The 25301-nt window shown below is 49.1% G+C and overlaps 1 protein-coding gene across 9 annotated transcripts in view; it reads left to right on the top strand.

The window, feature by feature from the left end:
• The first annotated feature begins 4820 nt into the window (after positions 1-4820).
• The window catches only part of TRAPPC9 (trafficking protein particle complex subunit 9), a 729895-nt gene continuing 709414 nt past the window's right edge, over positions 4821-25301 (top strand). For 3 of the 9 annotated variants that reach the window (XM_063643573.1, XM_063643572.1, XM_055287358.2), the window contains exons 1-2: positions 4982-5249; positions 11805-12398. In XM_063643573.1, coding sequence (XP_063499643.1) covers positions 11815-12398 — 584 coding nt within the window. In that variant the 5' untranslated portion in view covers positions 4982-5249; positions 11805-11814. Of the gene's footprint in view, positions 5250-11804; positions 12399-15726; positions 15748-25301 lie in introns of all 9 variants that reach the window. The other 6 variants (XM_063643571.1, XM_055287357.2, XM_055287356.2 and 3 more) reach the window with 4 other exon arrangements.

The following is a 25301-nucleotide window of genomic DNA, read 5'->3' as shown; positions in this document are numbered from 1 at the left end:
TCCTGACCTCGTGATCTGCCCGCCTCGGCCTCCCAAAGTGCTGGGATTACAGGTGTGAGCCACCATACCTTTCCCAGCCTGTACTTTTAACTCACAGCTGTGATAATTGTCAACCTCAGCAAGCGTCTTGGGGCATTAGTCCCATATATTATGTATATTATATATATTATATATAGGGGTGTGTGTGTGTGTGTGTGTGTGTGTGTATTTAGACAGAGTCTCACTCTTTGCTTTGTCCCCCAGGCTGGAGTGCAGTGGCACGATCGAGCTCACCTGCAGCCTTGACTTCCTGAGCTCAAGCAATCCTCTCACCTCAGCATCCCAAGTAGCTGGGACTACAGGTGTGCACCATCATGCCGGCTATTTTTTAAATTTTGTGTAGAGATGGGGTCTAGCTATGTTGCTTGGGCTCATCTCGAGCTCCTGGGATCAAATGATCCTCCCTCCTTGGCCTCTCAAAATGCTGGGATTACAGGCATGAGATACCGAGGCCAGCTTGGTCCTATTTTTTGAGACCCCTTGATTGGATGTTTCAGGGAAGCATATTCTGGCCGAGTTTACTGGAGAATTTTCTTGTAGAGCTTGTTATGAACTGGATGTTCATGTTCCTCCCAAATTCATATGTTTAAATTTATCCCCCAATATGATCATATATGGATGTGGGGCCTTTGGGAGGTAATTAGGTCATAAGGGCAGAACCCTCATGAATGGGATTAGGACCCTTCTAAGAAGAGACCAGGCTGGACACGGTGGCTCATGCCTGTAATCCCAGCACTTTGGGAGGCCGAGGCAGGCAAATCACCTGAGGTCGGGAGTTCGAGACCAGCCTGACCAACATGGAGAAACCCTGTCTCTACTAAAAAATACAAAAAAATTAGCCCGGTGTGGAGGTGCATGCCTGTAATCCCAAGTATTCAGGAGGCTGAGGCAGGAGAATTGCCTGAACCCAGGAGGCAGAGGTTCCGGTGAGCTGAGATCGCGCCATTGCACTCCAGCCTGGGCAACAAGAGCGAGACTCCATCTAAAAAAAAAAAAAAAAAAGAAGAGACCAGACAGCTAGTTTGCTCTCTATCTGTCATGTGAAAATACAAGAAGCCAGCCATCTGCCACTCAGAAGACGACCTTCATCAGACCCTACCCATGCTGGCGCCCTGATCTCAGTGTTGTTCTAGTAATTTCTTTCTTTCTTTTTTTTTTTTTTTTTGAGACAGAGTCTCGCTGTCGCCCAGGCTGGAGTGCAGTGGCATGATCTCGGCTCACTGCAACCTCCGCCTCCCGGGTTCACGCCATTCTCCTGCCTCAGCCTCCCGAGTAGCTGGGACTACAGGCGCCTGCCACCTCGCCCGGCTAATTTTTTGTATTTTTAGTACAGACGGGGTTTCACTGTGTTAGCCAGGATGGTCTCGATCTCCTGACCTCGTGATCCGCCCGCCTCGGCCTCCCAAAGTGCTGGGATTACAGGCGTGAGCCACAGCGCCTGGCTGTTCTAGTAATTTCTTATATCTGCCCAAACCAACTAAGACAAATAGCCACATCATCAAAGCGTTCTGCCTGTTAGGACTTTTGTAGAGGGGAGAGAGTGTGAGTATGAGGTTGGACCTGATTATTTTAGAAATTCCTTCCAACCTTAGATGTCTATAAACTCCTTGAGGGCAGGTTTTGTATGTTTGGATTGTCACCCTTCAGAGGAGGTGCTTAGGAAATGTTAAAGCTGCTAAAGGAGCACAGCCCCAGGACCTAGACAGTACGGGGACTGCTTTGGATGTTCTCATTTGATCGTTGTGGGCTGGGCTGTGGCAGGCTCTTACACTCTCTGAGCCTCCGTTTTCTCATTGGTAAAAATGCAGAGTAATAATCCCAGCACTTTGGGAGGCTGAGGTGGGTGGATCACGAGGTCAGGAGTTCGAGACCAGCCTGACCAACATGGTGAAACCCTGTCTGTACTAAAAATACAAAAATTAGCCATGCGTGGTGGCGCGTGCCTGTAATCCCAACTACTCAGGAGGCTGAGGCAGGAGAATCGCTTGAACCCGGGAGGCAGAGGTTGCAATGAGCTGAGATCGCGCCACTATACTCCAGCCTGGGTGACAGAGTGAGACTCTGTCTCAAAAAAGTAAAAAAAAAAAAAAAAAAAAAAAAAAGGCAGAGTAACAGTCCCCGCCCTCCTTCCCCCACAGATTTGCTGAGACAACAACATAAATTGATTGAAGTGTGTACATTGCAAATAAGCAATATTTCCTTTTGCCAGCTTTCAATCTTGCTTTCCAAGTTGCTTGCCTTATCCACTTACAGACAGAATAAGAAAAGACCTATGCAAAAATTACAGTCCGTGGGGTCTGACAGCCCTGGATTTGAATCCCTAAATAGCACCAGCCACTTGCGTGACCCCAGCCAAGTAGGGTATCCTTTCTGGACTTCAGCATTAAAAATAGCTCCCTTGCCTGGATCTTATGAGGTAAGCTTGGAGCCTAGTTTCTGCACTCAGACCTCCATTAGCGGTGGCCTTTTAAATGTATCTTTTCTGTATTCTCTGTTAACCCATACACTCTTTTGTTTATTTATTCATTAAAAAAACAAAACAAAACACTTTTTTTTGGAGACAGGGTCTTGCTGTTTCTCCCAGGCTAGAGTGATTATGGCTTACTGCAGCCTCAACCTGGCTGGACTCAAGCGATCCTCTTGCCTCAGTCTCCTGAGTAGCTGTGACTACCAGTTTGTGCCATTCTAATTTTGGTATTTTTTCCAAGAGAAATATGCCTGCCCAGCTAATTTTGGTATTTTTTCCAACAGACAGAGTTTCCCTGTGTTGCCCAGGCTCGTCTTAAACTCCTGGGCTCAAGCGATCTGTCTGCTTCGGCCTCCCAAAGTGCTAGGATTACAGCTGTGAGCCATCGCACGGCCTCCATGCAGTCGTAACACCATGGGGCAGCCACGCTGGGCAGCTTGTGTGTTGTCAGGGAGACACTCTTCCTCAGCCCCTGGGCACCTCTGTTGAAAACTTCCTGGCTTTCTGGCATGCTGGAAATCAGCTCTATTTGTTTTGCCCTGTAGATGTGTTTTATTTATAACTCATTCTGACTCTGTAGAAAATAATTCAATAGAAACTCAATTGGTTTTCCACTAGCCCTGAGCAGGGATGAGGGATAGTATCTTATTTTATAACACATGTGATAATAAAACAGCGCTGGTCACATAGCCCAGAGTGGGTAAGTGCCTGCTGGCTGAAAGGAAGTGCTGGCTCAGACCATTTCTCCCTTGCTGCTGTATGTGCTGACGGAACCACTCCTGTCCTCTTTACTTTTCCATTTTAGGATTTTTTTTTTTTTTTTTTGAGATGGGTTCTCTCTGTCACCCAGGCTGGAGTGCAGTGGTGTGATCTCGGTTTACTGCAGCCCCCGCCTCCCGGGTTCAAGCGATTCTCCTGCCTCAGACTGCCTAGTAGTTGGGATTACAGGCATGTACCACCACGCTCAACTAATTTTTGTATTTTTAGTGGAGACTGGAGTTTCACCATGTTGCCCAGGATGATCTTGAAATCCTGACCTCAGGTGATCCACCCGCCTCGGCCTCCAAAGTGCTGAGATTACAGGTGTGAGCCACCACACCCAGCCCTTTTTAGTGTTTTTTTTTTTTTTTTTTGAGATAGAATTTTGCTCTCGTTGCCCAGGCTGGAGTGCAATGGCGTGATCTCGGCTCACTGCAACCTCTGTCTCCCAGGTTCAAGCGATTCTCCTGCCTCAGCCTGCTGAGTAGCTGGGATTACAGGCGTGCGCCACCACATCTGGCTAATTTTGTATTTTTAGTACTTTTTGCGACATGGGTTTCACCATGTTGGCCAGGCTGGTCTTGAACTCCTAACCTCAAGTGATCCACCCGCCTCAGTCTCCCAAAGTGTTGGGATTACAGGTGTGAGCCACTGCGCCTGGCCAGGATTTTTTAATTGAAAAAGAAATACATGTACATGTTAAAAGATTCAAACAGAACATTAAACATACATAACGGAGAGCGGCTCTATGTTTTCGATTTTTCCTGCGGATGCCACTGTTAATTCATGTGCTGGGCATCTTAAGTCTGTAAGCCTCCCCCATCTCCAGCGTTATTTTATTTTATTTTATTTTTGAACCCAGAGGGGTTTAAATCCTTAAATGGCTTCTGCCCGCACTTAGCAAGCTTGGTGCTTTGGCACTGAACTAACGACAGCTGTCCTAGCCCCTGTCGCCTCTTTGGAACCTTTTATGTGGATGGATTGTTGGGGCCCTCAAAGTCGGGCGTGCCATGGTGCCAGCTGGGGATCTAGACCGCGCGCCACACAGGGGGAAGCCGGCCCAGGCTGGGGCTCGCACCTCACGTGCCTCCCGGGCCCTGCGATCCTGGAGGGGCTCCCAGGCCGCGCGCGCCACGGTCACCCAACATGAACAGGGGGGCACGACCCTGGGGGTCACGGGGGGTGCCGGAGGGATCCACAGTGGGCTTCCGCGGGTCCTCCACCCCTGAGCTTCACAGAGGAAGTGAAATTTGAGCTGCGCGCTCTGAAGGACTGGTAAGCGGCGGGGACAGAACTGGGCCTCCTTCTAGCTGCGCCGCCCCAGGTGCAGAAGCTTTCCTCCCAGTCTCCGCTCTCTTGCCCAGGTCCCTCCCTCCCTCCTCCCTCCATCTCCCTCCTTCCCGCCTCCTCCTCCTTCTCCCTCCTTCTTTCTCCCCTCCTTTTTCTCTCCCTCCTCCTCCCTCCCCCTGTCCCGTCCCTCCCAGTCTCCGCTTCTCTCCCTCGCTCCTCCTCCCTCCTGTCACCCCTCCTTTTTCTCTCCCTCCTCCACCCTCTCCCTGTCCCCGCTTCTCTCTCTCGCTGCCCCTCCCTCCTCCTTTCACCCCTCCTCCTCCCTCTCTCCTCCTCCCTCCCCCGCCCCCTCCCTCCCTGTCCCCTCGCCCCTCCTACCTCCTTCTTTCACCCCACCTTTTTCTCTCCCTCCTCCCTCCCCATGTCCCCTCCCTCCCTGTCCCCTCTTCTCTCCCTCGCTCCTCCTTCCTCCTTTCTACCTCGCTCCTACCCCCTTGCTTCCCTCGCGTCTCTTGCAAAACTCGGGACGGATCGGGGGCCCGGGCCTGGCCTCCGCGCACGCGCAGGAGCAGCGCCGGCTCGGCCGCCAGTCGGAAGCGCCAGCCCAGAGCCGGGGAAGTGGCCGCAGAGGCTGCTCGGCCCCGCCGCCCGCCAGGTCGTGGGCTCCCGCTCCGGGCCCGGGGCCACCGGCTGTGTAAGTGCAAAGCGGGGGGGCTGCCGGTCAGGCAATTCAGGCCGGCTGCGGGGAGGGCTGCGCGGCTGGCCGTGGAGTCGGCGCGTCCCGCGGAGGGGCTCGCCCGGCCCTCACCTGTCCGGGCGGAGCCCGCCACACCTGTCCGGGTCCGCTGGCCCGCCGGGGTTCAGCTTGCACCTGCTCGAGGCGCCCTCGCTCCTGTTGGCGCTCTGTTTACACCTGTCCAAGGCCGTGTCCACACCCGCTGAAGTCTCGGCGGACACCTGTCCGGGACCCGGCCCACACCTGCTGCCCGGGCCGGCTCTCCTCTCCCGAGCCCGCGGCGGGGTCCCCTTCCCCTCTGCGCCTCCGAGCTGTCTCCGCCTGGCTTCCCCTCCCTGGCCGTCCGCGGCGCTGGAGCCCCCCGCCCTTGGGCCTGGCTACGCCCCCTGGAGCCCGCGGGGTCTGGGACCCGCGGCTGGGGCCTGGGGACCAGCACAGCCCACGCCCCCGGCGGTTTCCCCGCCCTGAGATCCCGGGCTTCTCCCCTAGCCCTTTCTCTCCTGTCTCCTGGATTCAGAGTGCCTCCGATCTAGCTGGGCAGCATCAGGCGATGCTCTCTGGGATAAGCGCGCTGTCAACTCTAACTTATCCCAGGGAATCCTGGGGAGAGGAAGTCAGCCTGCTGGGCTGTGGTCTTCTCCCTGTCAGCCCACCCCAAGCCCCTCCACCCCTACGGACCTTCCCAACGTGAATGTTAACCGGAAGTTTTCCCGTGTTAGGATGCGTTGTCTGTCTTCAAATGTTTTTATAGAGAGAGGAATTAAAACGCTGGAAGCAAGGCCCAGTTGAAACGTATGGAGGAGTGACTTCCCTTCCATCCCCCACGGCCCCAGTTTAAACTGGTGACTGTCCCGTGTTTCTAAGGTAGTCATAGCTACCTATGACATCTTTATTTGTTAACATGAAACAAAGCACCAGGTGAATGATATTGGAGGCCCAGGAACATTGCCGTCTTAAAGATCTGGCTAGGTTTTGTTGTGTGTGTTTGTTCTTTTTTTTAATTGAGTGGAAGACTAGTAGTGTAGAGGGAAAAATACTTGTCCGGAAACATGTAAACAATAAATGTTTCAGAAATCTAGTGTGTCAAAAATAACAGCTTCATTGAGCCTCGATTACCTGCCATAAAATCCACTGCTTTAGAGTGTACAATTCAGTGATTTTTTTTTTTTTTTTTTTTGAGACGGAGTCTCGCACTGTCGCCTGGGCTGGAGTGCAATGGCACGATCTTGGCTCACTGCACCCTCTGCCTCCTGGGTTCAAGCGATTCTCCTGCCTCAGCCTCCTGAGTAGCTGGGTTACAGGTGCCTGCCACCGTGCCCGGCTAAACTTTTTTTGTATTTTTAGTAGAGACAGGGTTTCACTATGTTGGCCAGGCTGCTCTCGAACTCCTGACCTCGTGATCTACCCGCCTTGGCCTCCCAAAGTGCTGGGGTTACAGGCGTGAGCCACCATGCCCGGCCAATTCAGTGATTTTTAGTATATTCACACTTGTGTAACCATTGTCATTGCAGAACATTTTCATCACCCCAGAAAGAAACTCCATACCCATTAGCAGTCACTCCTCATTCCACCCTCCCACAGCCCCTGGCGGCCACCAATTTACTTTCGATATATATAGATTTGCATATTCAGGGCATTTCCTATTAATGGAATCATACAACATGTGGCCTTTTGTATTTAGCTTCTTTCACTCAGCACAGTGCTCTAAAGTTATTCATGTTGTGGCTTACATCAGCACTTTGTTCCTTTCTGTGGCTGAATAATATTCCATTGTATAGATTTAGCATTTTGTGTATCAGGCAGTTGATGGACATTTGTGTTGTTTTCACTCTTTAGCTATTAAGAATAATGCTGTGCCTGGCCAGGCATGGTGGCTCAGCCTGTAATCCCAGCACTTTGGGAGGCTGAGGCGGGCAGATCACGAGGTCAAGAGATCGAGACCATCCCGGCCAACATGGTGAAACTCCCTCTCTACTAAAAATACAAAAATTAGCCGGGCATGGTGGTGGGCGCCTGTAGTCCCAGCTACTCGGGAGGCTGAGGCAGTAGAATCCCTTGAACCTGGGAGGCGGAGTTTGCAGTGAGCCGAGATTGTGCCACTGCTTTCCAGCCTGGCGACAGAGTGAGACTCCATCTCAAAACAACAAACAAACAAACAAAAAACAAGAATAATGTTGTGCCTGTAATCCCAGCACTTTGGGAGGCTGAGGTGGGTGGATCACCTGAGGTCATGAGTTCCAGACCAGCCTGGACAACATGGTGAAACCCTATCTCCACTAAAAATACAAAAATTAGCCTAGCATGGTGGCTCACGCCTATAGTCCCAGCTACCCGGGAGGCTGAGGCATAAGAATCGCTTGAACCTGGGAGGCAGAGGTTGAGGTGAGCTGAAATCCTGCCACTGCTCTCCAGCCTGGGTGACAGAGCAAAACTCCGTCTCAAAGACGAATAATACTGCTATGTACATTCCTGTACAAGTTTCTGGTGTGGACACATGTTTTCAGATCTCTTGGATTGCTGGTTTTATGGTAGCTCTATGGAGGAACTACCAAGTTGAAGATACATACTTTTGCTGTTTTAATACCTGTATTAGCTTAGTCTCAGATACCAGAACTGGCTCAGGAGCAGGCGTCTTTTTTTTTTTTAAGAGTCTTACTCTATCACCTAGGCTGGAGTGCAGTGGTGTGATCTCAGTTCACTATAACCTCCTCCTCCCTGGGTTCAAGCGATTCCCGTGCCTCAGCTTCCCAAGTAGCTGGAATTATAGGTGCATGTCACCAAGCCTGGCTAATTTTTGTATTTTTAGTAGAGAACGGGTTTTTTTTTTTTTTTTTTTTTAGATGGAGTCTTGCTCTGTTCAGGCTGGAGTGCAGTGGCACGATCTCGGCTCACTGCAAGCTCTGCCTCCTGGGTTCATGCCATTCTCCTGCCTCAGCCTCCCAAGTAGCTGGGACTACAGGCACCCGCCACCACGCCCGGCTAATTTTTTGTGTTTTTAGTAGAGATGGGGTTTCACCGTGTTAGCCAGGATGGTCTCGATCTCCTGACCTCGTGATCCGCCGGCCTCAGTCTCCCAAAGTGCTGGGATTACAGGCATGAGCCACCGCACCCGGCCGAGAAAGGGTTTTGCCATGTTGGCCAGGCTGGTTTCGAACTTGTGACCTCAGGCGATCCACTCGATTTGGCCTCCCAAAGTGCTGAGATCACAGGTGTCAGGTCAGGTTTTTTTTTGAAAGGGAGTCTCACTCTTATCGCCCAGGCTGGAGTGCAGTGGCGCGATCTCAGCTCACTGCAACCCCCACCTCCTGGGTTCAAGCGATTCTCCTGCCTCAGCCTCCTGAGTAGCTGGGATTACAGGCATGCGCCACCACGCCTGGCTGATTTTTTTGTATTTTCATTAGAGACTGGGTTTCTCCATGTTGGTCAGGCTGGTCTCCAACTCCTGACCTCAAGTGATCTGCCTGCCTCCGCCTCCCAAAGTGCAGGGATTACAGGTGTGAGCCACCACACCCGGCTGATTATGCTGCTTTTTAGATGAGATGATACTTTTTATTTTTAAATTATTTTTATTTATTTATTGTTTGAGATGGAGTCTCGCTGTGTTACCCAGGCTGGAGTGCAATGTTGTGATCTTGGCTCACTGCCTCCCCCACCTCCTGAGTTCAAGCAATTCTCCCGCCTCAGCCTCTGGAGTAGCTGGGACTACAGGTGTGTGCCACCACTCCTGGCTAATTTTTGTATTTTTAGTAGAGACGGGGTTTTGTCATGTTGACCAGGCTGGTCTCTAACTCCTGACCTCAAGTGATCCTCCCGCCTCTGCCTCCCAAAGTGCTGGGATTACAGGTGTGAGCCACTGTGTCTGGCCGAGATGATACTTTTAAAATAAGGCCCTTCATCTGCTGTGGGCCGCACTCTCCTGCTCTGTAGAATGAGGGCTTCAGTGTGTCTCAACTTCTGTTAAACCCGAGCCTACTTTTGAGAAACATGAGCTCTCCAGTCTCCCCCGCTCAGTATTTTGATATGTCCTCCGAGGGGTGTTATGCCTCTTCGTTGAAGATGATGTGATTTTGGTTCTTTCCAAGGTGGTTTTTCTGTGCAGAAAAGACTCTTTAGGGAATCGTTGTGGGGAAAGGGCAGGAGAGAGTGGGGCGTCGTCCTTGAGAGCATATACACTGGAGTCGGGGACTTGGGCTGAGTCACACACATGTAACATACTTGTGAACCGTTTAGATCCTGGGCAGAAGCAAGACATGTTGGGAGGCTAGGGTTTCCTTTTTTTTAAATTTAACTTTGTCCATACTCCTCTATCCGTTTGTATTTTTGAAGTCTGTAGAGGTGGGGTTGCGATGTATGGTCCATTGTGGGCTCTGCCTATTCAGAATGGGATAGCCCGTGACACGCAGTCGTCCTCCTCTCCGGGCAGGTGAGAGGCTTGCCATTAGAATTTCACAGAGGTCTTGTAGCTATGTCACTTTAATCTTAGTGTCTCACCTGGGAGGGTTTTACTGCCGTGATCTCTGCAGTCAGGCTTTGGTGACCTGAAGGTTATGCAGTTTTGGGCTTCCTATTTAAGAAAAAGAAAACAAAATTAAAAATGCAAAATTAGATAGAGGGCCATGGAAGGGGCCTGAAGCTGAACCCCATTAGCTCATGGTACAGCTGCCTCTGGCCACGGGGACCGTGGCCAAATCCCCTGAGGAAATGTAAGCCCGCTGATGGGGACAGTGGAGGTGTGTATCAAGGCATCTTTTTCTTATTTGATACAGAGAGCTCGTTTAATCTCCCTAACCTTTAAAAAAATTAGACTTTTTATTTGAGACTATAGTAGTTGTAGCTCCATGTGCATTTGTCAGAAATAATACTGAGGGATCCTATATACCTTTTGCCCAGTTTCCCTCCGTGGTGCCATCTTACAAAACCACGGTACGTTATCACAACCAGAATGTTGACTTGCTGACACCTTGAGGTATGTGTTACTATCCTCATTTTTATTCACGATGAAACTGGGGTTCAGGGATGCGCACAGGCTTGCTCCAGGTCACCCAGGTCGTGTGTGTAGAGCTGGGAGTTGAATATTGGCCCTGACTTCCAGGCAGTGGGACTTCCGTCATGACCGTCTGTGGGCTGGGGGCAGCATTATTTGGATTGTTCATTTGTTTGTTTGTTCACTAATCCCTTCAACAAGCATATATTGAGGATCTCCTCTGAGCCAGATTCTTTCATGTGGGTCATCTAATTTAATTTTTCCCCAGCTCTGGGGAATCAGGTAATAACGTTTTCTTTTTATGTCTGACAAAATTGGCTCAGAGAGGTTATGGCAGCTCTCCCGTTTATAAAGGAATGGTGGTGTATTTATGTAATCTCTCCTTTTATGTTAGGCACAGTGCTAGGCCCTTTACATTCGAAACCTCCTCGATCTAAATACAGTTTTATAAGGCAAGTTCTTTTTCTTTTAATTCTTTTTTTTTTTTTTTTTCTTGAGATGGAGTCTGGCTCTGTTACCCAGGCTGGAGTGCAGTGGCGTGATCTCGGCTCACTGCAACCTCCGCCTCCCGGGTTCACGCCATTTTCCTGCCTCAGCCTCCCAAGTAGCTGGGACTACAGGCGCCTGCCACCATGCCGGGCTAATTTTTTGTATTTTTAGCAGAGACGGGGTTTCACCGTGTTAGCCAGGATGGTCTTGATCTTCTGACCTTGTGATCCGCCCACCTCGGCCTCCCAAAGTGCTGGGATCACAGGCGTGAGCCACCGCGCCTGGCCTCTTTTTTTTTTTTTTGAGACGGAGTCTCACTCTGTCACCCAGGCTGGAGTGCAGTGGCGTACTCTTGGCTCACTGCAGCTTCCACCTCCCAGGTTCCAGCGATTTTCCTGCCTCAGCCTCCCAGGTAGCTGGGGTTACAGGCACGTGCCACCACGCCGGGCTAATTTTTGTATTTTTAGTACAGGTGGGGTTTCACCATGTTGGCCAGGCTGGTCTCGAATTCCTGACCTCAAGTGATCTGCCAGCCTCGGCCTTCCAAAGTATTAGGATTACAGGTATGAGCCACCGTGCCCTGCCAAGACAAGTTCTATTATCACCACTATTTTATAGCTGAGGAGTTCCAGGGAGCCCAGAATTCAAATCCAGATCTGATTGCATGGTGGATTTTTCTTAATATCCTGTTGAGGGGATGGGGGAGCAATTACACACGTGTTTATTCATTCACTCAACAGACATTTTTGAGCACTGACTCTTACTACTCCTGGTTAAGTGGTGGGAATAGAAAGACAAGAAACAGCCCCATTTCTGCGGAAGCTCCATTCTGAGGCCAAGGGACTGAAGGTCAACAGTTGCAGCATTATGATCAGAGCTGTGACAGCCACGTGTAGAGCCCTAAGACCTGTTGATGCCACGGCTTTCCTTGGGGCTTCCCCTGCCTCCGGGTAGTGAAGGTAACAGTCACTGCCTCCGAGAGTGGGCTCTCAGCACTCAGGTCTCTGCGTCTCACAGCCTCATTTCTTGTCTCTGAACAGGGACTTCAAAATGAGCGTCCCTGACTACATGCAGCGTGCTGAGGACCACCAGACGCTGCTCGTGGTGGTCCAGCCTGTGGGCATCGTCTCCGAAGAGAACTTCTTCAGGATCTATAAGAGGATTTGCTCTGTGAGTCAGATCAGCGTGCGGGACTCCCAGCGAGTCCTCTATATCCGCTACAGGCACCACTACCCACCCGAGAACAATGAGTGGGGCGACTTCCAGACCCACCGCAAAGTCGTGGGCCTCATCACCATCACAGACTGCTTCTCGGCCAAGGACTGGCCACAGACCTTCGAGAAGTTCCACGTGCAGAAGGAGATCTACGGCTCCACGCTGTATGACTCCCGGCTCTTTGTCTTCGGGCTGCAGGGGGAGATCGTGGAGCAGCCACGCACTGACGTGGCCTTCTACCCCAACTATGAGGACTGCCAGACGGTGGAGAAGAGAATCGAGGACTTCATCGAGTCACTGTTCATCGTGCTGGAGTCCAAGCGTCTGGACAGAGCCACAGACAAGTCCGGGGATAAGATCCCCCTTCTCTGTGTCCCATTTGAAAAAAAGGACTTTGTAGGACTGGACACAGACAGCAGGTAAGTTTACCTAGAGACCCAGGCCCCTTGGCTTCCCTATATCAGAAAAGGAAAGCACAGGGTAGAATTTTATTGCAGCAAGGAGTAGAAAGGTGTTGTCCATTGGTTTTTAAAACTAATGACTTTCTGTCAGAATCTGTTTGAGTGCTGCTAAAAAACCAACCAAATGAAAACCAGTGACTTTTAAAGACAGAGACAGCCTTTGGTTGGGAGAGTCTTTTAGAGTTGTCTTATACACTCCCCTTTTTTTAGTGGGGCTCCCCTCGTGGGACTCCTGGAGCTCCGTCCTATACAGAAGCCACAGCCAGTTGTGGCTTTTGGGCACTAGACACGAGGCTAGTTTGAGTTGAGATGGGCTGTGAATAAAACCCATGCCAGATTTTGAGACTTCTGAAAAAATAAACTTTCTTGCTAATTTTTTTTTTTTTTTTGAGACAGAGTCTTACTCTGTCTCTCAGGCTGGAGTGCAGTGGCACGGTCTTGGCTCAGTGCAACCTGCACCTCCCGGGTTCAAGTGATTCGCATGCCTCAGCCTCCCAAGTAGCTGGGACTACAGGCACATGCCACCATGCCTGGCTAAGTTTTGTATCTTTAATAGAGATAGGATCTTGCCACGTTGGCCAGGCTGGTCTTGAACTCCTGGCTTCAAGTGATCCGCCTGCCTTGGCCTCGCAAAGTGCTGGGATTACAAGTGTGAGCCTCCATGCCTGGCCAACTTTCTTGCTAATATGTTTTATATAGATTGCATGTTGAAATGATAGTATTTTACATATCTTAGGTTAAATAAACTGTGTTTTAAAAATCAGTATCAACTGTTTCATTTTTACTTTTAAAAATTTGGCAACTAGAAACTGAAATGTACTTATGTGGCTTGCGTTTATTTCTGTTGGACAGCACTGTGCTAGAGCACAGTTTGAACCCTTTTATTCAGTCTCATCCCTTTGGTTCACAGATGAGAGGGTGAATCTGGAGAGGTAAGGGCTAGGTCCTAGCTGAGCTAGAAGTTGAGCCCACGTCTCCTGATTGCCAGGCTGTGCACCCTGCGTATGTGGCTCCTGTTTCTCTCCTGAGAAACAGTGTCGAATTCCTCACTTACAGAGCAGCCAAGCATGGGTATCAGGATGCCAGAAATACCACCCGGGAGCTCCTAAACAGCTACCTTATGCAAATGAAAAGTGTGTCTATTCTCTCTGTGTACAAGGAGTGTTGGATAGAGCAGGAAAAGGTCAGCTTCCCATCTTGCCTGTTATTAAGTCAAAAACTTTATTTCAAATCAGAATTGCAGATGAGCTCCTCCCTGCCACTTGCTTCCACTCTCTGCTCGCTGCTCTGTCTTGCCATGGTGGCTGTTCTGCAGAGCTGGATGAGATGCAAGCCTAGGCAGCAGCTGTTTGCCAAGAGGGCGTCCCCATTTGCCAGGGAAAGTGATGTGTCACTGTGTCAGTCACTGGCCTCCTGGCTTGGACAGGGCTCTCCCTCCTCCTGTGTAGGACTGGCTGATGAGCCACAGGTGAGGATTCAGTGATGTAAGGTGCATGCCACCATGGTGCCTGCTGCAAAGTAGGTGCTCAGTATGTTTCTGAAATTTATGTAAGGTCACACGGTGTCTTTCTGGTTGTTGGTAAGTATGAGGAGAAATGATCACAGAATTGAGACACAGTAGTCTAAGTCCAGCCCTCAGAGTTGGAAGCATAGAATAGCCTCAGTCACACCTGCCTATGGTGCTTTGCAGGGTCTGGAAGGAAGGAATTTTCATTGCTTCACCCAAATGTGCATATTTGGCTTAAGGAAAGGGAAAGGCATACTGTAGACCTGCTCTGTGTTTAATCCTCATGGCAGCCCTGTGATCTACACGGGGTTGCTGTGCTGGCTGATGTGGGGCTGAGGCAGCAAGGTTTAGAGACCCTGGCAGCCACCGAGCAGCAGAGCTGATATAAGCACCAGGTCTGTCTCTGAGGCCCAGGGCCTTTCTACCTCACCTCGTTGCCTTCTGCTGCGCCTCCTGTGCCTCTTGAATAGCGCACACTGCTGTCCAGCCAGCAGGCACCGTGGGAGTCATCCCTGATAAGGTGTTGCTGTATGGTGTGCACAGCTTGGTGGCCACCTGCGAGGTCGGCAGGGGGTGGCCTGCCCCTGCTTTACAGAGAAGGGGTGAGGGGTTGAAGCTCACGGGCAGCATGGGTCAGGAACCCCGCTCTGACCCCTTGACTCATGCCTTCCTCCTTTGCCACATGGGCATCAGTGACATTTTTCAGTTATCCACTTCTCGGCTGTGAGGTTGCAGATCCACCTTCAAATGCCAGGTCTTTTTTGCCTTTTGAAATCTGTGCCCACAACTCTGCAGGAGGAACGGGAGTGTGCTGTGACGCAGTGCGTCACACATAGTGGATCATGACTGACAAGTGTCTCCTGAGAGCCTTCATATGCCAGGCATGGCTCCAGGCACTGAAAATACAGTGGCAAATAAAGCTGCTTGCTCACTGTAGTGGGACAACTGCAATTAGACATCAGTTAGCATTTGAACTTCAGTGAGATAATGACACCAGTGAACTCAAATCAAATACATCCTCCTCTCATAATGGGTAACCTGTTGTTGCTTTTGTTTCTCCATGGTTCTCTAATTTTTTTTTTTTTTTTGAGATGGTGTCTTGCTCTGTCGCCCAGGCTGGAGTGTGGTGGCACAGTCTCGGCTCACTGCAACCTCTGCCTCCTGGGCTCAAGCGATTCATCGTGCCTCAGCCTCCTGAGTAGCTGGGATTACAGGCATGTGCCACCACACTCAGCTGATGTTTGTATTTTTAGTAGAAACAGGGTTTCACCATGTTGGCCAGGCTGGTCTCGAACTCCTGACCTCAAGTGATCCGCCTGCCTCGGCCTCCCAAAGTGCTGTGATTACAGGCGTGAGCCACCGTGCCTGGCCGGTTCTCTAGTTTTTGAAGGAATGATTTGGTGCAGGAACAAAGCCTTGCTCTCCCCTGCAACTCTTAGTAGGAGTGAGAAAGTGTCCAACCTGAAATGGGATAGTATTTTGTAGCTCAACAGGAAGTGTCCAGATGTAAGGCCAGTTTTGGTTTGACACGTTGACCATACTGATAGGCCCCCTGACAGGTCATTCTACCTTCAGGTCCTGGAGATCCCTGTACACGAGGTGTAGGTGTAATTTACTTAAAAGCTCACATGTGCCCCTCATGAAAACCCATGGCCCATTCTTGTCCATGTAGTGTTGTAGTTATCAAAATTATTTCTGTTCTTATATGTTTCTAATTTTTGCTTGTTCCTCTTTCTTTTCTTTTTCTTTTTCTTTTTTTCTGTCATACTGCCCTGTGAGTGTGTTATTGGGTCTGAAAAGGTAGGCTGTGAACATGTTGCATTAAAAATAGCTAGATTTCCCTATGTGCTGCCTTCTCATAGCCTTCACTGCTTTAAAAAACAAACACTGCTGTCTAAATCTATATGTTAACTGGATAGTCTTTTCATTTCTTTACGTATGTTTTTTATTTTTAGCTTTTTTTTAGCACGTAACCCATTGGCGTTTGGTGTTTGCTAAAATACTTGCTCTGGGGGATCTTGTTCAGTCTGTAGCATTTAGTGACTCATGAGCCTTTATTCTTTAGTTTGTTTGTTTTGAGGAAGTGAATTGCTAATTGATTTAGGCGGCTTTAGGGGGTTTTCCTGGGATAGCTTAACTGGGAAAGTCCCAGGCTGCAGCGCCATGCTTGATCCTGGGCTTCTGAGCGAACGTTTCTGGCCTGTGATTCCTGGCTGTGGCTGTGGGACTTGCATGAAGGCAAGGAATGCTGGTGCTGGAGTGTGCTGGTGGCCAGGGGAGCTGTGGGAGGGTGCGGCTGTCTTTTCTTTTGCTTCTGCCTCGAGCATGCCATTTCCCATTTCCTTCACCTCAGCGACTTTCCACCATAAAGGAGACATAGGCCATTCTAAAACCCACACCAGGCTGGGCGTGGTGGTTCACATCTGTAATCCCAGCACTTTGGAAGGCCAAGGCAGGTAGATCACCTGAGGTCAGGAGTTTGAGACCACCCTGGCCAACATGGTGAAACCCTGTCTCTACCAAAAATAAAAAAGTTAGCCGGGCGTGGTGGCATGTGCCTGTAGTCCCAGCTTACTCGAGAGGCTGAGGCAGGAGAATTAATTGAATCTGGAAGGCAGAAGTTGCAGTGAGCCGAGCTCATGCCATTGCACTCTATCCTGGGCGACAAGAGCGAAACTCCATCTCAAAATAAAAAACAAAAAAACCCACACCAGTCTTTTGCGCACCTTATGAGGGCTCAAGGGCAATTTGTTTAAGTGTCAGGGATATACGGCCTTCTAGTTCACTTGGATCTTGAAGACACAAGGCCCTGTATAAGTGACTGCTATTTCCTTTTTGCTTCTGCCAATGAGCATTCAGAACCAGAGAGGCAGTTCACCCGTAGCTATTGTACAGGCTCTTAAGTGCCCTAGACTTTCCATTTAACCTCATGTCAGTAAGACATAGACATAACTGTGTCTGCTTTATTTTATTTTATTTTATTTTTTTGAGACAGAGTCTTATTCTCTCGCCCAGGCTGGAGTGCAGTGGCGCGATCTTGGCTCACTGCAAACTCTGCCTCCCGAGTTCAAGCAATTCTCCTGCCTCAGCCTCCTGAATAGCTGGGATTACAGGCATGCGCCACCACGCCGGGCTAATTTTGTATTTTTAGTAGAGACGGGGTTTCTCCATGTTGGTCAGGTTGGTCTCAAACTCTTGACCTCAGGTGATCCACCCACCTTGGCCTCCCAAAGTGCTGGGATTACAGGCATGAGCCACTGCGCCAAGCCTGTGTCTGCATTTGTTGACGCTAATGTCCCTCACTGGTGGCACATCATTTGTTTGCATTACTGATCTAGAGTCTCCAACACCAAGGGCAGCCCTGCAGGACACTCTTTGGCTGGCCTAGTCCCCTGTGGTTTCATCCTCCTCAGGGAAAGATTCTCGCTCTGTGACCTGCTGCCACCACCTCACTGCCCAGGGGCCTTGTTTCTTCCTTAGTGCTCTGGTCCAAGTACCAACACTTTCATTCTTCATTTGCTTTGTCCCGGTTGAGACAGGCTGGGCTTTCTGAAAGAGTTCATCACATTCTAGGGTGGCGGAACAGAAGAGACATGAATGTATTAAGTACAGGAAGTCGTAGCTGTCCAGCTTGGAAAATGCAGGGCAAGGATCCAGTGGTGGCTGGTTTAAACCCTGGGCTGTGGGCCTTTCCTGCCGCCACTGGCTCCCAGGATCCATGGGGACAGCCTGGCCTGGGCGTCCTCCTCCCCTGCTCTCCTGGCAGCCGAGTCTCAGAGTTCACAACCCAGGTGCTCTCCTGGACCGCAGGCCCTTCAGAGTTCAGACCACAGGAGAGTCTTGAGTCCTTGTCCTGGGCTGTCCTGCCCGCCTCCTGTGTGAGAGACAAGGGCCTTTCCTAAGTGACCTGTGCCAGGAGAGACCTCCCTCATTAGCAGGTGCCCTCCAGAGGTGACTCGGCACACATTTACAGGAAGCTTGCCGTGTGCTGTGCTAGGTGCTGGGGCACCAAGCTATGATATACTTTAGAGACAGAGATGGGGAAAAGATGATGGACAGAAAGGAGAAATCTGTCTGAGAGTGTGACTCGAACAACAGAGTACCTGGTGGGCTGTTTCTTACCATGGGGGAAACTGGGAGGCCATGGGGGACGTTGGGCCTTCAAATGAAGAGATTAAAGAGGCAGTCGGATGTGAGTCCGGAGCTCAGGGGCAGGTGGACTAGAGAGACACATGGTTGTTGGCAGTATGTAGCCTGTGCTGAAAACCCTGAATGTGGATGAGCTGAGCGCGGGAGAATGCAGATGGAGGGAGGGAGGCAGGAGGAAGGCCCCGGGCTGACCCCGGGGTGCTTGCCATGACCAGGAGACTGGAGGACAGCCCAGATCCTGTTTTTTGTTTTTTTTTTTCCCGAGATTGGAGTTTCACTCTTGTTGCCCAGGCTGGAATGCAGTGGTACCATCTCAGCTCACTGCAACCTCCGCCTCCTGGTTCAAGTGATTCTCCAGCCTTGCCTCCTGAGTAACTAGGATTACAGGCATCTGCAACCATGCCCCACTAATTTTGTATTTTTAGTAGAGATGGGGGTCTCACCATGTTGGCTAGGCTGGTCTTGAACTCCTGACGTCTGGTGATCTGCGTGCTTCAGCCTCCCAAAATGTTGAGATTACAGGCGTGAGCCACCGCCCCTGACTGGGGTTTTCTATATTATTCCACGGAGTTAGGGGTTTTAGGTGCAGCTGCCACTTCTTCTAAAGGTGCTGGGGGTCGGGCTGCTACTAAAGAAATCCGAAGGGAATGATGTGGCCAGATCTGCCCTCCACCTCCTCTGTCCTGGCAGTAGGATGGAGTCCCAGCTGAACAGACTGTCTTTCCCATGGAGCCAGAAGGGCAGATCAGGAAGGGCATCTTGAGGAGAGGGGTGCTGGGGAATTGGAGGAGGGACTGTTGGATAGTTCTGGAATAGCTCTTTTTAACGAAAGATAAAAAACAAAAAACAAAACCCTCTTATGAACATTGCTAGTTACTATTGAGGAAGCAGTTCTTTTTTTTTTTTTTGAGATGGAGTCTCACTCTGTTGCCTAGGCTGGAGGGCAGTGGCACGTTCTTGGCTTACTGCAACCTCTGCCTCCCGGGTTCAAGCAATTCTTTTGCCTCAGCCTCCCGAGTAGCTGGGACTACAGGTGTGTGCCACCATGCCCAGCTAATCTTTATATTTTGTTTAATAGAGACGGGGTTTCGCCATGTTGCCCAGGCTGGTCTTGAACTCCTGAGCTCAGACAATCCACCTGCCTTGGCCTCCCAAAGTGCTAGGATTACAGAAGTGAGCCACTGCACCCGGCTGGAGGCAGTTCTTTTTTGACACTTCTAAGTGTAAGGCACTATGCTGAGTGGATACGAGGACAGATAAGACAGCCTATCATCAGAGGCTTAAACCTGACTACGGGAGTAATACAAGTTTAAAAGGAGAGAAGGGGGAAATGAATGTGACTATATGTCAGACACCAGTTAGCCACCCACCTACCTATTTCATTTATGTTGCACTGATGCCACCTGAGGCAGACTGTGACAGGCCCAATTTGCTGGGAGGAAGCATTCTCAGAGGAGTTAAATAATGAGTCCAGCATCACCCAGCTAGTAATGAAGCAGCAGGATTCAAACTCAGGTTCTTCAGACTTTAAATAAATGCATGTTCTCTCTACTAATTATGTTACCTTCCTCTTATACTTGGAAGACTAAAGTAAATTAGTTTCGGAGCCTTTCAGAAAAATTGTCAAAAGAACTTCGCTTGCTTAAGTGCTGCAGATTTATTTCACAAAGCTCAGACTTCCTTGATAGCTAGGTAGCGTCAAAGTGTTTTACATCCCAGGGAGATAGGTTTTTCATTTTGCTTTTACATTGACACGGTTGCAAATAATGTACATATGCAAAACAAAATGTAGACACTTCTGAACTTTTAATGAAAACTTTTCAATTCTCTCTCTTTTTTTTTTTTTTGTTTTTGAGATGGGGTCTGGCTCTGTTGCCCAGGCTGGAGTGCAGTGGCGTGATCTCGGCTCATTGCAACCTCTGCCTCCTGGGTTCAAGTGGTCCTCCCACCTCAGCCTCCCGAGTAGCTGGGACTACAGGCATGCATCACCATATCTGGTTACATTTTTTGTATGTTTTTGTAAAGATGGGGTTTAACCATGTTGCCCAGGCTGGTCTCGAATTCCTGAGCTCAAGCAATCTGCCTGGAATTACAGGCGTGCTGTGTAATCCATGCAGGGATTACAGGTGTGAGCCACGTGGCTGGCTTCTTGCTCTTTCTTGGTATAGAGTGATGTTTTAATATTCAAACTTTAACATAAAAAAGTTCAGATGGAAGAAATCAACACTAACAATTTGTTTTCAGTTTTTCATTAGGCAAGATACAGTATCAGCTAATGGTCCATAAAGCATCTGAAACTGAGTGTAAAACGTTGCATTTCTTTTTTTTCTTTTCTTTTTTTTTTTTTAACTTTCTGTTTAGAGCTCTCTTGCATTTATTTTTTTATTTTTTTATTTTTTATTTATTTATTTATTTTTTTGAGACACTGTCTCATTTGCCCAGGCTGGAGTACAGTGGCGCGATTTTGGTTCACTGCAACCTCCGCCTCCCAGGCTCAAGCCATTCTTGTGCGTCCAGCCTCTGAGTAGCTGGGATTACAGGTGTGCGCCACCACACTCAGCTAATTTTATTTTATTTTTAAGATGGAGTCTCGCTTTTGTCGCCCAGGTTGGAGTGCAGTGGCGCGATCTCGGCTCACTGCAACCTCCGCCTCCCAGATTCAAGCAATTCTCCTGCCTCAGGCTCCTGAGTAGCTGGGATTACAGGAGCCCACCACCACGCCTGGCTAATTTTTGTGTTTTTAGTAGAGATGGGGTTTCACCATGTTGGCCAGGCTGGTCTCAAACTTCTGACCTCAGGTGATCCACCCACCTCGGCCTCCCAAAATGCTGGGATTACAGGCGTGAGCCACCGTGCCCGGCCTAATTTTAGTATTTTTAGTAGAGGCAGGGTTTTGCTATGTTGGACAGGCTGGTCTCGAACTCCTGGCTTCAAATCATCTGCCTGCCTCGGCTTCCCAAAGGGCTGAGATTTCAGGTGTGAGCCACTGCGCCCAGCTGCTTTGGCATCTTAAGTTTGTCTGCTTTGGTGCTTTAGCTCTACCACGTGGGCAGCTTTTTGTACACTTATTGTATTTACATTAGGCACGTAGTCAAAAGGCTCCCCACCCCAAAATATTGTAGTGTAAAATTATGGGCTGTAGCCATTACTGAAGTATACAAAGACTTCTTTTTTTTTTTTTTTTTTTTTTTTTTTTTGAGATGGAGTCTTGCTCTGTAGCCCATGCTGGAGTGCAGTGGTGCGATCTTGGCTCACTGCAAGCTCTGCCTCCCGGGTTCACACCATTTTCCTGCCTCAGCCTCCTGATTAGCTGGGACTATGGGACTACAGGCGCCCACCACCACGCCTGGCTAATTTTTTGTGTTTTTTTTTTTTTTTTTTTTTTTTTTTGAGACGGAGTCTGGCTCTGTGGCCCAGGCTGGAGTGCAGTGGCGCAATCTCGGCTCACTGCAAGCTCCGCCTCCCGGGTTCACGCCATTCTCCCGCCTCAGCCTCTTCGAGCAGCTGGGACTACAGGCGCCTGCCACCACGCCGGGCTAATTTTTTTGTATTTTTAGTAGAGACGGGGTTTCACCGTGGTCTCGATCTCCTGACCTCGTGATCCGCCCGCCTCGGCCTCCCAAAGTGCTGGGATTACAAGCGTGAGCCACCGCGCCCGGCCTTAATTTTTTGTGTTTTTTAGTAGAGATGGGGTTTCACCATGTTAGCCAGGATGGTCTCGATCTCCTGACTTCGTAATCTGCCTGCCTTGGCCTCCCAAAGTGCTGGGATTACAGGCGTGAACCACCACGCCTGGCTTTTTTTTGAGATGGAGTCTCGCTCCGTTGCCAGGCCAGAGTGCAGTGGTGCCATCTCAGCTCACTGCAACCTCCACCTCCCGAGTTCAAACGATTCTCCTGCCTCAGCCTCATGAGTAGCTGGGACTGCAGGCGCGTGCCACCATGCCCAGCTAATTCTTGTATTTTTAGTAGAGATGGGGTTTCACCATGTTGGCCAGGATGGTCTCGATCTCTTAACCTCGTGATCCACCTGCCTTGGCCTCCCATAGTGCTGGGAGGCATGAGCCACCTCGCCAGGCCCAAAGACTTCTTAAACTGTGTAATACCATCCCCGACTCTGCAAAAGATATTCTCTCTATCTAGGTTCCCTTGGATTTTAATTGCAAACTGTTGTTGTTGAGCAGCTTTAGCTTTTCTTTGGATTTGAATATAGAAATTTCTTTGCAGATAAATTGTTTTTTGGACTAGAATACAAAGCTCTTGTTTTCCATAAGCCATATAAATAGTACCAAAATCACAAACGTATTAAGCATTTTATTATTATTATTTTTTTTTGACAGAGTCTCGCTCTGTCACCCAGGCTGGAGTGCAGCGGCGCGACCTTAGCTCACTGCAAGCCCCGCCTCCCAGGTTCACACCATTCTCCTGCCTCAGCCTCCCGAGTAGCTGGGACTACAGGCGCCCACCACCAAGCCCGGCTAATTTTTTGTATTTTCAGTAGACACGGGGTTTCGCCGTGTTAGCCAGGATGGTCTCAATCTCCTGACCTTGTGATCCACCTGCCTCGGCTTCCCAAAGTGCTGGGACTACAGGTGGGAGCCACCATGCCAAGCTAATTAAAAAAATTTTTTTTGTAGACTGGGCACAGTGTCTGACTCCTATAAATCTAGCACTTTGGGAGGCCAAGGCAGGTGGATTGCTTGGGCCCAGGAGTTCCAGACCAGTCTGGGCAACATGGTGAGACCCTGTCTCTACAAAAAATATAAATATTAGCTGAGCAAGGGGTAATGTGCCTGTAGTCCCAGTTACTTGGGAGGCTGAGGTGAGAGGATCACCTGAGCCTTTGTAGAGACATGGTCTTGCTCTGTTGCCCAGCTGTCTCGAAGTCCTAGCCTTAAGTGATCCTCCTGCCTTGGCCTCCCAAAGTGGTTGAGCCACCATGCCTGGCCTAATTTACTTCTTTAGGATGCTTTAAAGCAAATCTTTTTCCAATTGGTTAGGAGTAAAGTTTTGTTGTTGCTTTAAAGTCTAATTTAAAATATATTAAACTAATATACAGTAGTATTTGTAAACTTATTCATGTATTAAGAGTTGACAGTTATGTTACTGGTGGAGGAAAATGTCCATTTGGATACTGAATTTTTTTTTCCCATTTGGAACAGGATAACATACCAAGGAAGTGAGCAAAACACTGTCTACCTTTGAGAGTAAGAGCTGGCTGGGCAAAGAGCTGTAATCCCAGCTCTTTGTGAGGCTGAGGCAAGAGGATCACTTGAGCCCAGGAGTTTCAAGACCAGCTTGAGCAACATAAGAAGACCCTATCTCTACAAAAAATAAAAAAAAATTAGCCAGGTGTTGTAGTGCACACCTGTGGTCCCAGTTACTGGGGAGGCTGAGGTGGGAGGATCTCTTGAGACCAGGAGTTGGAGGTTGCAGTGAGCTGTGATTGTACCACTGGGCTCCAGCCTGGGCAGCAGAACAAGACCTTGTCTCCAAAAAAAAAAAAAAGTAACAATGTTCTAGAAACACATCAAGGACACTTAACCCAAAGTGCAGAAGTTGGAGTCAGGGAAGGCTTCCTTGAGAAACTGGTCATTGAGATGAGCCTAAAAGAGAGTGGAAGTTGTGAGGCAGATAGAGCCTGAGGTCCGGGGACTTCAGCATTGCAGCAAGGTTGCCTGTGGAGTGCAAAGCCACAGTGATAGGAGGGGAGGCCAGAGCCATGGGAGGGGCTAGCTATGGACTGCATGCCCCTCCCTACGACTGAATTGAGCATCCTGTGAAAGGTTTGCAGTCGGGGAGGGACACAGACTGATTTGTGCTTTGGGAAGGACACTCTGGCTGTGTGTGTGTAGAAGCAATGAAGGGGAAGGGGGTGCAGAGTGGGGAGTCAGAGACTAGGCGGAGGCTGCTGAGGTGACTGCTACTGGGATGGGAGGAGCAGCTCACATGCTTTCTTTTTTTTTTCTTTTTTTTTTTTTTTTTTTGAGAGTCTCACCCTGTCCCCCAGGCTGGAGTGCAGTGGCGTGATCTCGGCTCACTGCAACCTCCGCCTCCCAGGTTCAAGTGATTCTCCTGCCTCAGCCTGCTGAGTAGCTGGGACTACAGGCACGTGCCACCACACCCGGCTAATTTTTTGTATTTTTAGTAGAGATGGGGTTTCATCGTGTTAGCCAGGATGGTCTCGATCTCCTGAGCTTGTGATCCATCCACCTCGGCCTCCCAAAGTGGTGGGATTACAGACGTGGGCCACTGCACCCTGCCAGATGCTGTATTTTCTTATGGGGAGGGTCTGTTAGCAGGGGCCATCCTGACACTGCCTTGTGGCCAGGAAGGAGACAAATGAAGGCTGGCGTTTCTTCTTCTTTCTGCGTCTGCCTTACATTGTGATCTTTGTTTAAAACTTATTCAGAATGGAAAAGCTAAATTCCAGAGTAACAAAGAGTTTGTTGAACTTGTTACAGTTAGACATGATAGGATTTAACATTGTACTGAGATGTGTCAATAACATTCATTTACTTGAAAATGTCACATCTTCTGGATTTCCAGAGGAGTTTTATTCTTGATAAGTTTGCTTTCTTGGTGAGGGAAAGTTTAATCCAGCTGCAGTTTTTCTTTAAAAAAAAAAAAAATCATCTATCTTAAGAAATATAACATTTAAAGATTAGAGTATTTAAAAATGATAAAAGGAATATTTTGTTACAGTTTCTTTGGTTTCTGAGTTGATAGGGACTCAGAAGCCTTTGCATTATTTAATGGCATATCCTTGCCTATATTTAAAGAGCTGTTAGTGAGCACCCCAGGCCCTGCCCTCTGAAAGCTTTCCTAAAGCTTGCCCTGAAATAGCGAGGATGAACGTCTTGTTTGCTAAAGCCAAATGGCTGGCTAATAAGACTTAGCATAGCTCTCTTTATAAAATAATAATAGGTTTGATGTTAAGAAGTGGAAGATAATTGATTTTTTAAAAAAGCTGAAACATAAACTTCCTTATACTAATGTTACAACTGGAAAATCTAAAAAGAAAAATCCAACTCTAGCATTGCCTACGTGAAAGACCTGGTAGAAGTCCTTATGTACCTATCACCTTTAAAAAAATTGCTTGGCAGTACATTTTTGAAATCGAGACCACTCCAGCTCATAACTGGCAATGATTATTGCTGACTTAAAATTATAGAGCCTACAGTTGCCTTCTTAGCATTTTTAGTA

This window comes from Symphalangus syndactylus, chromosome 7 (genome assembly GCF_028878055.3).
Source record: "Symphalangus syndactylus isolate Jambi chromosome 7, NHGRI_mSymSyn1-v2.1_pri, whole genome shotgun sequence".
NCBI lineage: Eukaryota > Metazoa > Chordata > Mammalia > Primates > Hylobatidae > Symphalangus > Symphalangus syndactylus.
This window is presented reverse-complemented; position numbering and strand designations above follow the sequence as displayed.